This window comes from Pseudonaja textilis, chromosome 16, assembly GCF_049901715.1.
Source record: "Pseudonaja textilis isolate UNSWEBS1 chromosome 16, rPseTex1.2, whole genome shotgun sequence".
NCBI lineage: Eukaryota > Metazoa > Chordata > Lepidosauria > Squamata > Elapidae > Pseudonaja > Pseudonaja textilis.
The window spans coordinates 7371839-7384230 of record NC_142005.1 but is presented as its reverse complement, the minus strand read 5'-3'; the positions used below and the strand labels follow the sequence as shown (position 1 = coordinate 7384230).

Sequence of the window (12392 nt, the reverse complement as noted above, 5' to 3'; positions counted from 1 at the left end):
GTTTTGTGTGACTGTGTTTATTTTGTATCCCACACCCTGGGTCATCACCAGCCCCAGAGAAGAAGGGAGGCTCAAACTATTCTCCAGAGTCCTTGAGGGCAAGATAAGAAGCGACGGATGGAGACTCACCAAGGACAAAAGCAACCTGGAACTCGGGAGGAATTTATTGAAAGTTAGAACAATTAATCCATTGAATAAATTGCTTCCAGAAGTCGTGGCTGCTCCATCGCTGGAGGCGTTTTAGAAGAGTCTGGGCAACAGAATCATATAGGGCCTCCTGCTTGAGCGGGGGGTTGGACTAGAAGACCTCCCAAGGCCCCTTCCAGCTCTGTTATTCAACACTTTCCTCAAGAAGCCCTCGATCAAGAGAGGCCAGATCCCAGGAATCCAGAACTCGGCTCCTCCTCAGGAGACGCCGCCCACGAGCCGAGACACCGCCGTCTGGGCGCTGAAGATACAATCGTTGACGGAAACCCCGCCGTAAGAAGCTCCCACCAGGCTAAGGGGCAGATTGTGTTGCTTCAATTGGGAAGTAGCACTTTCTGGAACAAGAAAAGAGGGGAAGGGAAGGAAAAGAAAGGGAAGATAGAAGAAAGAGAAGGAAAAGAGAGGAAAGAGAAGGAAAGATAGAAGAAAGGGAAAAGGGAAAAAGAATGAAAGAAAGGGAAAATAGAAAGGGAAGAGAAGGAAAGATAGAAGGGAAGGGAAGATAGAAGACAGGAAAGGAAAAACAAGGGAAGGGAAGATAGAAGAAAGAAAAGGAAAGATGGAAAAGAGGAAAGGAAAGAAAAAGGGAAAGAGAAGAAAGGGAAAAATGAAAGAAAGGGAAAATAGGGAAGGAAAGGAAAGGAAAGATAGAAGAAAGGGAAGGGAAGATAGAAGAAAGGGAAGGAAAGAAGGAAAGATAGAAAGGGAAGGAAAAAGAATGAAAGGGAAAATAGAAAGGGAAGAGAAGGAAAGATAGAAGGAAGGGAAGGAAAAACGGGAGGGAAGATAGAAGAAAGAAAACGAAAGATGGAAGGAAAAGAGGAAAGGAAAAGAAAGTAAAGGAAAGAAAAAGGGAAAGATAGAAGAAAGGGAAGGAAAAATAGAAAGGGAAAAAAATGAAAGGGAAAATAGGGAAGGGAAGATAGAAGGAAAGATAGAAAGGAAAGGAAGTCCTCCATTTACGACTGCAATTGAGATCACGATTGCCGTTGCTAAGCAAGGCACTTGTTAAATGAGTCGCATCCAATTTTATGCCTTGCTTTTATCTTGGTTGTTAAGCAAATCTCATTCGTCGTTAAGTGAGCTTGGCCCCAAAAGCCAGGCTTAAAAACTTACCCATGTGTTTCCAGTGGCCGAGTGTGTACTGGGGAATGCAGGACTAAAGAAAGGAAAAAAATTCACAAAGTTCTTTGAGTCGGATAGGAGAATAAAAAATAAAGATTTCTCTTTTTTTTTTTAGTTGCAAAGTTGCAACCTTGGATTAAGAGGAGCATCGCGTCTCAATTAATGCAAATAAATCGTTCCAGGCTTCAGGGAACTTACCTGATGGACTTTAACAATGGAGCGAACAGGCTCCGCGGAGATTCCAAGGTGCTTTCGAACAGCCTCCTGAGCTCTGCTTAACAACTCGCTGTGAGGAATTGTGTCCGGGTCACCCAGGTGTGATGTAAACCAGGCGCCACCGAGCATCACCTGAGAATCAGAAACATAAAAACAGCCACCTTAAAGCATGCTGGCTGGGGGATTCTGGGAGTTGAAGTCTATGCATCTTAAAGCATGCTGGCTGGGGGATTCTGGGAGTTGAAGTCTATGCATCTTAAAGCATGGTGGCTGGGGATTCTGGGAGTTGAAGTCCATCTTAAAGCATGCTGGCTGGGGATTCTGGGAGTTGAAGTCTACGCATCTTAAAGCATGGTGGCTGGGGATTCTGGGAGTTGAAGTCTACGCATCTTAAAGCATGCTGGCTGGGGATTCTGGGTCTACGCACCTTAAAGCATGCTGGCTGGGGGATTCTGGGTCTACGCACCTTAAAGCATGCTGGCTGGGGGATTCTGGGAGTTGAAGTCTGCATCTTAAAGCATGCTGGCTGGGGGATTCTGGGAGTTGAAATCATCTCTTAAAGCAGGCTGGCTGGAGGGATTCTGGGAGTTGAAGTCCACCCATCTTAAAGCATGCTGGCTGGGGATTCTGGGAGTTGAAGTCCACCCATCTTAAAGCATGGTGGCTGGGGGATTCTGGGAGTTGAAATCATCTCTTAAAGCAGGCTGGCTGGGGAATTCTGGGAGTTGAAGTCCACTCCTCTTAAGGTGAGTTGAGAAACAATACTATAGCGAAAAGTAAATTAGGTCCAATTAATGAGGTCACCTCAATGCCTCCCCTTTTCGGCCATGCTCCAAATTTAAAAGCACTTGTGTTATGCATCGAAAATCCCGACAAGAAGGTGCGAAAGATGAAAAGTCCACAATCCCCGCCCTTCGTACCGTCAGTCGAGTGGCAGAGCCTTGGCGACCGTTCTGTTCGGGAAATGCCACCGAGTCGTAGACGATGCCCAACAGCGGGCGATCCTCAAACGATGGCACCAAATGGCCAAATCCCTGGTGAAAAAAATTATTTTTTTTAAAGAAATGAATTTTTTTTTTAAAAAATCACTTTTTGGAAGCCTTGCTCAAAAGGTCCCGAAAGTAATACGGGTAGTCCTTGGCTACTGGGACCGGAATGCCCGTCGCTAAGCAAGATGGTCATTCAATGAGCCAGTGCCTGTTTTTAGGACCCTTTTGTAAATTATTTTAGGACCCTTAAGTAAATCCCCAAGGTTGTTAAGCAAATTTGGTTCCCCCCCCCCCAAGAAATGCTACCGTAACAGGAAGTTGTGCGTTTTCGTATTGCAGATTCACCACCGCGACAGAAACCGCTTGGATGGCTAGCAGATCTTGGATAAGGGGTTCAAATCTGGCAGGGAGCAAGTCAGCCAGAGCTGGGAGGAAAAGAGGAGAAGAAGAAGAAGAAGAAATATATAAAAAAAATCTTTTTCTCAGATTAGCTCTTGCAAATTTGCTAGTCCTCAAGGCTGCACCAAAGCAATCAACCACGTTAACGTGGCTTCGTCTTAGGTTGCAATTTCCTGCAAACAGATCAGTAGTGGGATTCAAAGATTTTTACTACCGGTTCTGTGGCGTGGCGGGGGAAGGATATGGCAAAATCCCCGTTCCTTCCCCACCCCAGTAACCTGCTTTCCAGCTCTGTTCTCCTCTTCCCCTTCCTCTCCACAAGCCCCACTCCCTTCTACTAGCACTGATGACATTACCTAGTTGGGCCATGAAACGTCTGCGAGAAAACTAGTAAGCTGAGAGAGCACCCAGAACCCCACAGCTGGGCGGGGGGTTGGACTAGATGACCTGCAAGGTCCCTTCTAACTCTGTTAATCTGTATCCGTATCAGCGGGGACTCGATGGGAGGCAGACTGGGACCAGTCAGACTGGGGCCAGTCAGAGGTGGTATTGGCCGGTTCTCCGAACTACTTAACATTTCCACTACCGGTTCTATGGAACCGGTCCAAACCGGCTGAAACGTGTGTGTATGTGTGTGTGTGTGAGAGAGAGAGAAGTGTGTGTGTGTGGTCCACACTTCACAACTGCAATGACAACCCCCCTGCGAGGAAGCACCCCTTTCTCCTACCTCTGGCGGGCAAAGCGCTGATCACATGATCGGCCTCCATGTTGCCATCCTGCAGCGCAATCTACGAAAAAACAAACCACCGTCGGCTCTAACATTCGCTATTCAGGAGATGGATTCCCCGAAGTTAGAAATCTAGCTCGCCCTCCGCCGAGCCTGATAAGCTACACTTCTTACATGCAGGGATTATTATTATTTTTAAATCGATAAAGAAGGAGGTTCCTTCTTGCTGGCGCCCAGATATACAGATAAATCAGATGTTGGAAGGGACCTTGTAGGTCATCTAGTCCAACCCCCAACCCGCCTTAGCACCTGATCCCAGGACAAGGCAATCGTCATAAATATGAGTCATTTGCCAAGTGCCGGAATTTTGATGGGGAATAGTGCACCGGTTTTGTAAGTGTGAAAAACAGCCACTTTTTTTTCCCAAAGTCGTGGTAACAAGTCACTAAACGAGCGGCTGTAAGTCAAGGACGACCTAGAATGAAATGACGCTGCTTCTGTGCACCATGATATGGAGACCCCAATGTTGGGAGAAACGATGATCCCGATCTTTGAAATCATCCTCTTCATTTAAAGACCCTATAATCCCTGGCGGGGTGTAGTCTGGGCAACGAAATGGAGCTAGTTTTAGTGGCCGGATGCCCTTCCCGTCACCAAAGTGGAATTATGTTCAGCAGATATATTCTCGGATGGAAGATTGGAAGGAGGAAAACTGGGGGGGGGGGGAACTAAGGGACAATACATCTTGGTCATCTTCTCCCCACCTGCCACGACCCCGAGGTGGTTCTGTCCAGTCGTTTCACCGGGGCGTTGCAGTGGATTTTGACCCCTCGTTCTCTTAAGAAGGAAGCTAAACTTTGGGGAAGGGTCTCCAGTCCGCCACGCAGGGACCACTGGCTCCAGTGCCCTTCCTGGGCCTGGCGGATGAGCCGGCAATCCACTGGGGAAGCTTCTTCTGAAAGGAAAAGAGAGGAGAATCTGGAAATGCTTCCCCGGTTGGCCAAACCTGGTTAGGGGGTCGCCCCTTCCCCACAACCACCAAGAGTTTAGACCACCATCTGTCAAAAATTGTCTCAAAGCTGATTTTTGGCCGCTTTGAGGCCTTTTTCAGCCTCCCAAAGGCTTGAGGAAGACTACTGCAGGCTTCTGCAGGCCGAAAACTAGGGCCGTTTCGTCACTTCAGGTATTTTTCGGAAAAACAGCCTTTGGGGGCCGAAAATCAGCTGTGAGGCGCAATGCATGTAAAGGGCCGGAGGGGGGAATTGCGTGGGCATGTGTACGGGACGTGGGGGGCGCACATTGCCTTCTGGGTACTGGCACGTGTGCGCGAGCATCAAGCGTGCACGCACAATTTTTGGCACAGGAGCCCAAAAAGTTTAGCCACCACAGGTGTAGTGTCTGCTGGGCGGGGGAGGTTGGACTAGATGACCTACAAGGTCCCAACTCTATTCATCCGTATCTATATATCACCTTCCTCTCCTCCAATCTGTTTATTATCAAATCAAATCAAATGCTTATTCTCAATGCACCAACATGTATACAATGAATTATTAAATATTATTAATATTGGTAAGTTGGCATTCTGCTGGCAGAGGTGCTTGTGCCCTTGTCCAGCAGGCAGAAATTCAACAGGTAAGTGCTCAGCTTCTCTCTCAGCACCCAAACTGCCCGATCCTAGGGTTAACCTACAGCTAATCCTCGAATTACGACCGTAATGAGATGGACATCTTGGTCGCTAAGCAAAGCAATGAGCTGTTTAATGAGCTGCGCCCCATTTTACAACCTCTTTTTGCTAGGTTACATCCCCAGTTGTTAAGTGAATCACATCCATTAAGCAAATCCAGCTTCGTCCGCTGCTTGTCGGAAGACAGCAGCGAAATGGAGATCAGGTGAGCTCGGGATACTGCAATTTTATTTCATCTTTAAAAAACTGGATGTGTTAAAAGGATGGTTTGGATGACCTTTTTCCCCCACCCACCCCCTTAAAAACTCACTTTTGGCGAGGGTCATGCCCAGCATAACCGAACCATGTTTCCGCTCAGCCAGGAATAACGCTGGGAAACAGGAACGGATGCTCAACGCTCGGGAATCGCCAGCGAAAACTCCCCGGCAGAGACTGTCTATGGCTATATCGGCCATCTGAAAAAGAGAAAACACCGCCAAATTAAAGACAGTCCTCGATTTACGGACATTCACTTAGCAATAAAACTCTCTCTCTCTATATATATATGTATGTATGTATGTATGTATGTATGGTATTCAGCTTTGTTCGGTATTTTCCCACGTCATTATAGTTGTGCTCTATCTATCTATCTATCTATCTATCTATCTATCTATCTATCTATCTATCTATCTATCTATCTATCTACTTATCTATCTAGATATAGATATATGCGAAATACCACTCACACATCATCACAAAATCTCCAGAACTGTAAGGCCTACAAACTTGAAATTTGGCACATATATTCCTCTTGCCTTCTAGGTGCTCACAAAGAAAGGATTTTTCCAAATGACTATCAGAGCATTTAGAGTATTTCCTATATTATATTATTATTATTATTATTATTATTATTATTATTATTATTATTATTATTATGCTCTGATGCTTAAGGATTACTAGCATGGGTATCAAGCTAGTAATAATATGTTTATATTCTATTCATTGGCTAGTCTGGTTTCCTCCAGGCCGAAGCTGCCAATAAGTTATTCTACATTTCTCTAGTCTCACATCATCCATTACAGAAAGAAAGAATATTTTAAAAGAAGCACAGCCTTCCCTGCATTGAGCTGATAAGGCAGAAGGATTCCCACCCTGTTTTTTTCCGCCTTTGCCCCACCTTTCAAAACACCAGCCTTAACAGAATATAAAATATTCTTTTTTTTTAAAAAAAGAAAATTTCTCCTTTGGTTTAAGCTTCCTTACCATTGTTCCACAATTCTTTTCTGTTTGCACAATGTTTGCCCTTTTAGCCTTGACCCGAAAACCTTGACACCCTAGATTTCTGCATGCGGGGGTTGTTTTCCAAGAAGAAATATTATGTAGACTATCCTGTCTAGGGGACAAACCTTCCTCGTTTATTTACTTTCCCCCCTGTGTTTGGAAAAATCAAGTTTCTCGGTTTAATTTCTATGTTTTCCTGTGTTTGGAAAAATGAACTTTCCAATTTATTTTCTATTTTCTTCCCTGTGTTTGGAAAACAAGCTTTGCAGTTTAATTCCTTATTTCCCCCCCACATGTTTGGAAAAAATGAACTTTCTGGTTTATTTTCTATGTTTTCCCGTGTTCGAAAAATGAGCTTCCCCCGTTTGGTTTTTTTTTTCCTGCGTTTTTAAATGGATGTGGAAACTTAGCAAGTGAATTTTCTCCTGGAAAAAAAATGACTTATTTTTGCATGCCAAGCAGAGGTGAAAAGACAGAAGAGGGTGAGATTTTTGGGGTGGGAGTTAAGAAGGGTTTTCTTGCTCACGGAAATACCTCCTGGCCAAAACGACGGGCCACGAAAGCGTGGATGGTCTCATCAGGTTCGGTTCCACGAGGGGCCAATAGTTCCTTCAACCCACTCCAGACAAGAGGGCTGGAGAACGGTGGCACTGTCTGGAAAATGCCCCTGAAACAGAAGAAATAGTATCGATGAAGGAAAATATTTGTAGCTCAGGGTTGGAAGGAGGTGGTCTCTGAGCTTGGTGGTTTTCTTGCAGACGTTTCATGACCCAACTAGGTAACAGCATCAGTGATCTCAGGAGGGAGTTGGCTTAAGGAATGGAGGAGGAGGAGGAGGAGGAAGGAGAAGACTGTGGGGTCTTTGGTGCTCCCTGAACTTGGGCGTTTGCTTGCAGACATTTCATGACCCAACTAGGTAACAGCTTCAGTGCTAGGAAGGAGTTGGCTTGAGGAATGGAGGAGGGAGGGAGAAAATGGTGGAAGAAGACTGTGGGGTCTTTGATGCTGCCTGAACTTGGGTGTTTGCTTACTGGCGTATCATAACCTAATTAAGTAAAATCATCAGAGTTAGAAAGGAATGCGGATTGTGGAGTGGAGGAAGGAGAAAGTGAAGGAGAAAGACGAGAAGACGAAGAGGAGGAAGGAAGGGGAAGAAGATTGTGAAGCCCTTGGATGCTCTCAAAAGTTTTGTTATTTTCTTGCAGGCATTTGATGACCCTACTAGGTAACTGCATCAGTGCTACCAGTAGTAGGCTGGTGCTAAGAGACTTTAAGCACTGATGATGTTCCCTAGCTGGGTCATGAAACGTCACCAAGGACCCCCGGTCGGATTTGGCAGAATGATGGACGTACTTCAGGCCGGAAGGGAGTTTGTGAAGGGAACCTCCAACGTAGAGGTAGCGATTTTTCGAGGCCGGATGGTCTCCTGGGACAGGAAGAACGTCAGCTTCTAACCCAAGCTCCGAAATCTAGAATAAAATCACAATATCGTTGCATTTGAACCAGGAAATGTCACCATCATTTCAAAGTGCGATGATCGATCTCTCTCTTTCTTTCTCTCTCTTTCTTTCTTTTTCTCTCTTTCTTTCTGTTTGTTTGTTTCTTTTTTTGTTTTTGTTTTTTCTTTCTCTGTTTCTCTCTGTTTCTCTTTCTCTGTCTCTGTTTCTCTCGCAGTCTTTCTCTTTCTCTCTTATTATCTCTTTCACTTTCTCTTTCTGTTGCTTTCTGTTTTTTCTCTCTTTCTGTTTCTTTGTTTTTTCTCTCTTTCTCTTTGTCTTTCTGTTTCTTTCTCCGTCTTTCTCTTTGTTTCTCTCTCTCTCTTTTTTCTCTCTTTCTCTTTCTCTGTTTCTTTCTCTGTCTTTCTCTCTTTCTCTTTCTCTCTCTCTCTCATACACACACATACACACCTTCCACACCCAGCAACACAACTGGGACCACAATTTCTTTTGCCGAGCATGGCCAATTTTTATTTTTTTTTCTAACCACAGTCCTTCAGCAAATCCCGCCAGAGTGAATCACACGGACGTTAAGTGAGTCCAGCTTTTCCCCACTGACTTTGTTTGCTGGAGGCCTCCAAGGAAGGTCGCAAAAAGGGGACGGCGTGACCCCACCCCCCGCCAGGATCCTGCCACCATCGTAAATACACGCCAGCGGCCAAGCCCTTAGATTTGGATCGCAGGACCATGGGGAGGCTGCGACGGTCGTAAGGGTGAGGACTACATCTAAGTCGCTTTTTTTTTTCCAGCGCCGATACAACTTCAAATGAGTGGTTGTAATTTGAAGGCTACGTTTGGCTCCATCGCCTGAAGAACCTACCATGAGAAGGGTGTTTTTCCCTACAAGTCCGGCAGGTCGGATCCCTCTGGGGCCGTGTTCGAAAACAGCCCCATCTTCCGTCCGGGTGGAATGAATCCAGCCCCCCAACCGGTGGCTGCCCTCCAAAAGGATGACCTGTATGGGTGCCCGGGGGGGAGGAGCAGGAAAAAGAGAGAAAAATAAGATAATACAACACATCGATTGGGTTGGTTGTGGAGTGGTGCGGTCGCCTCCCAATCAGAAGGCTGTGTGAGTTCAATCCTAAGTAGAAGCAGATATTTCTCCCTCTCTCTCTCTCTCTCAGCGCCGTGAGATTATCTGCCGAACAAAACTCCGCCTTGGCAACAGGAAGGGCATCTGGCCAGTAAACACACTGCTAGCTCCATTCGGTTGCCCAGGCACCACCCTGCAAGGGATTATGGCCGTGATGGCGAACCTATGGCATGTGTGCCACAGGTGACATGCAGAGCCATTTCTGCCGGCATGCGAGCTGCAGGCAAACTTACCTCACTGTGCATATGCGCGCCTCACCGCTGATTTTTAGCTGGTTTGAGGCCTTTTTCGGCCTCCCAGAGGCTTCAGGAAGGCTTCTGCGGGCTTTTCAGGATGAAAATTAGGTCCGTTTCATCACGAAAATTAGGCCCGTTTCATCACTTCCTGTTTTTCCGGAAATACCGGAAGTGATGAAACGGGCCTAGTTTTTGGCCTGAAAAGCCTGCAGAAGCCTTCCTGAAGCCTCTGGGAGGCCGAAAAAGACCTCAAACCGGCCGAAAATCAGCTGTGAGGTGAAGTGCAGGTAAGGGGGGCAGTGGGGGGAGGGGTTGCGCACCATTTTAGGCAGAGGAGCCCAAAATGGTTAGCCACCATTGGATTATGGGGCCATTAAATGATAGATTGACTTGGTCATACATTGAGGACTTCCTATATGGTTGTTTTGGCCCGGATGGAAATTAAGAGGAGGAAGAGACGATTCCGAAAACGACTTTCCCCTCTTAACTTCCATCCGGGCCAAAACACCCATACAAGGTAGGTAGGTAGTCCTCGGCGTATGAGCAAAACGAAACCCCAAATGTCCGTTGCTAAGTGAGTTTTGGCCCCATTTCTTGCCACAGTGGTTCAGCGAATCGCTGCAGTTAAGTCGGTAACACCGTCATGAAGTGAATCCGGCTTCCCTATCGAGTTTGAAAGGATTGCAAAAGGGGACCCGCACTGCGACCGCTGTAAATACGAGCCGGTTTGAAGTTCGATCCTGTGAACGCTGCAACAGTCATTAGTGTAAAAAGTGGTCATAAGTCACCTTTTTTTAAAAAAATGCCGTTGTAACTTCGAACAGTCATCGAATGAACTGTTTTAGTCCGAGGAGCCTAAAATGTCCATTGCTAAACCAAACAGTTGTTATAATTTGATATGTGCTACAACCTGGATTTTATGTTTTGTGTATTAGATGTGACATGGGTTATTTCACAAATGTAGTTTTAACTCTGTCCTAAATTTTATTTGTCTATAAATCAAATACTGATCTTTGACAGCAATAAATCTCTTTGATTGATCGATCGATTCAATGGAGGGCAAGTTCTCACCTTAGAGGCCAGTGAACTTCTGGCAAGGTAATAGCAAGCTGCGAGACCAGTTACTCCTCCGCCCAGGACTGCTACTTTCAGCTGCATTGGGAATCTGAAAGGAGAGAGAGGATGCGATAAATGTTGGGTTTCCAAAAATCTGGGTGAATTCCCCCCAAATTGGGTAAAAGTGGCTTCCCTTTGGTGACGGCACACGAACCCACGACCCAATCCCAGCAGGGAGCGTTCAATTAAATGTAATGAATTCAATTGCCTCATGAATTTGTGGGCGCTCCAACATGGGAGGTTTTTAAGAAGAGATTGGACAACTGTTTGTCTGAAATGCGATACGGTTTACTGCTTAAGCAGGGGTTTGGACTAGAAGACCTTCAAAGTCCCTTCCAACTCTGTTATTCTGCTATTCTTTTTCTTTCTTTCTTCCGTTCTTCCTTCCTTCCTTCCATCCCTCAAGTTTTCAAGAAGAAACTGGAGATTTGTCTGGAATGATTATAGGCCCTATATTATATTATATTATATTATATTATATTATATTATATTATATTATATTATATTATATTATATTATATTATATTATATTATATTAATTATATTATATTATAATAATATTATAATATTAATTATATTATAATATTAAATATAATATAATATAATATAATATAATATAATATAATATAATATAATATAATATTATATTATATTATATTATATTATATTATATTATATTATATTATTAGGGTCCTCTGCTTGAGCAGGGGTTTGAAGACCTCTAAGATGCTGTCTTCCAACTCGGTTATGAGAAAGGGGGGGAGAGGAAGGGAGCAAGAAAGGAAGAGGAGTGAAGTGGAAGAAAGATATGGGAAGAGAGAGGAAGGAAAGAAGGAAATGGGAAAAAGGAAGAAAGGGGTGGGAAGGGAGGAAGAAAGGAAGGGATGGGAAAAGGAAGGAAGGGATAGGAAAAGGGAGGAAGGGAGGGAGGAAGGAAGGAAGGAAGGGAAAAGGAGGGAGGGAGGAAGGAAGGGAGGGAGGAAGGAAGGAAGGAAGGAAGGAAGGAAGGAAGGAAGGAGGAAGGAAGGGGAAAGGAGGGAGGGAGGGAGGAAGGAAGGAAGGAAAAATAGTAGCACCAGAAGCTGATCCACATGCAACTTTAGGCTCCTCTTCTTGCATTGCTTTAACTTACTATTATTTCCACCTCTTATTATTAGGTTTTCACACACACACACATCCCTCCTTCTGCTAGGAGCCCATTTCACACCCTCCCACACCCACAAAGTCTGAACTCTCTTAACTTCTCACGGTTGTTCCCTTCCTGACCCTCGCAGGGTGTTAATCCGTGAAGCTTTGGGTCGCACCGATCCTGGGTTTAATCCCCGCCCCTCTCCCGTCCCTAATCGTAGATAAAATGCCTTTTTATCTGCCTTCCAACCCTCCCAGAGGCGTCAATAATCCACCTCCTGCAAGCTTTTCTCCTCCCGCCCCCGCTTTTTTTCCTCTCTCCTGACCCCAATTTTGCAAAAACACTAATCCCTCCCGCGTGCAAATCCCGCCTTCGCCCACTCCCGGGTGGCATTCATACGACCAGCGATGACACGCGTGTCGCGGCGGCCCCTCTAACCTGCGGATCAGCCAACTCCGAGCTTCCAGTCCCCCCCAACCCAGTGCAGTTGCGATGCGAGCTCCGCCCTTCCCCGCCGGGATTGGTCAAAACGGGAGGTGACGTCACCCTTCTCGGATTGGGCGGATCGCCTCCAATCGGAGGGCGTGGGCGGGGACTTCGGGATGTTGACGGAAGTGGTGTGATATAGCATTGAGCCATTTTTATTTTATTTTATTTTATTTTATTCTCGAGATCGCACCTAAATTACGTTTTTTTTAATTAAGCCGATTAGACC

The 12392-nt window shown here is 45.5% G+C and overlaps 1 protein-coding gene and 1 long non-coding RNA gene across 6 annotated transcripts in view; one reads left to right on the top strand and one right to left on the bottom strand.

The window, feature by feature from the left end:
• LOC148124570 (uncharacterized) overlaps positions 1 to 12392 on the top strand; it is a 153143-nt gene that overhangs the window by 20517 nt on the left and 120234 nt on the right. The gene's annotated exons all lie outside the window — the stretch shown is intronic.
• PPOX (protoporphyrinogen oxidase) lies at positions 144 to 12207 on the bottom strand. 5 transcript variants are annotated; one of them, XM_026716486.2, is made up of 13 exons: positions 12116 to 12207; positions 10504 to 10597; positions 8924 to 9058; positions 7961 to 8076; positions 7142 to 7274; positions 5658 to 5802; positions 4428 to 4618; positions 3664 to 3724; positions 2844 to 2962; positions 2469 to 2582; positions 1531 to 1680; positions 1324 to 1366; positions 144 to 542 (listed from the first exon to the last, which is right to left on the bottom strand). In XM_026716486.2, the coding sequence occupies exons 2-13, from the start codon at positions 10588 to 10590 to the stop codon at positions 406 to 408; spliced, it is 1431 nt and encodes a 476-aa protein (XP_026572271.1). In that variant the 5' UTR covers positions 10591 to 10597; positions 12116 to 12207; the 3' UTR covers positions 144 to 405. The 5 variants fall into 5 exon arrangements, with proteins under 5 accessions (XP_026572271.1, XP_087770228.1, XP_087770227.1 ...); XM_087914102.1 differs by having other exon boundaries at positions 4428 to 4615; XM_087914101.1 differs by having other exon boundaries at positions 11790 to 12157.

Bases quoted from the DNA above. Each gene is read 5' to 3' on its own strand.
- PPOX (XM_026716486.2), bottom strand. From the start codon at position 10,590: ATGCAGCTGAAAGTAGCAGTCCTGGGCGGAGGAGTAACTGGTCTCGCA. The intron at 5,803-7,141 runs GTATTTCCGTGA...TCTCTTTTTCAG, and splicing joins CCCGTCGTTTTGGCCAGGAG to ATGGCCGATATAGCCATAGA. The intron at 2,583-2,843 runs GTAGCATTTCTT...TTTTTTCACCAG, and splicing joins ACGCACAACTTCCTGTTACG to GGATTTGGCCATTTGGTGCC.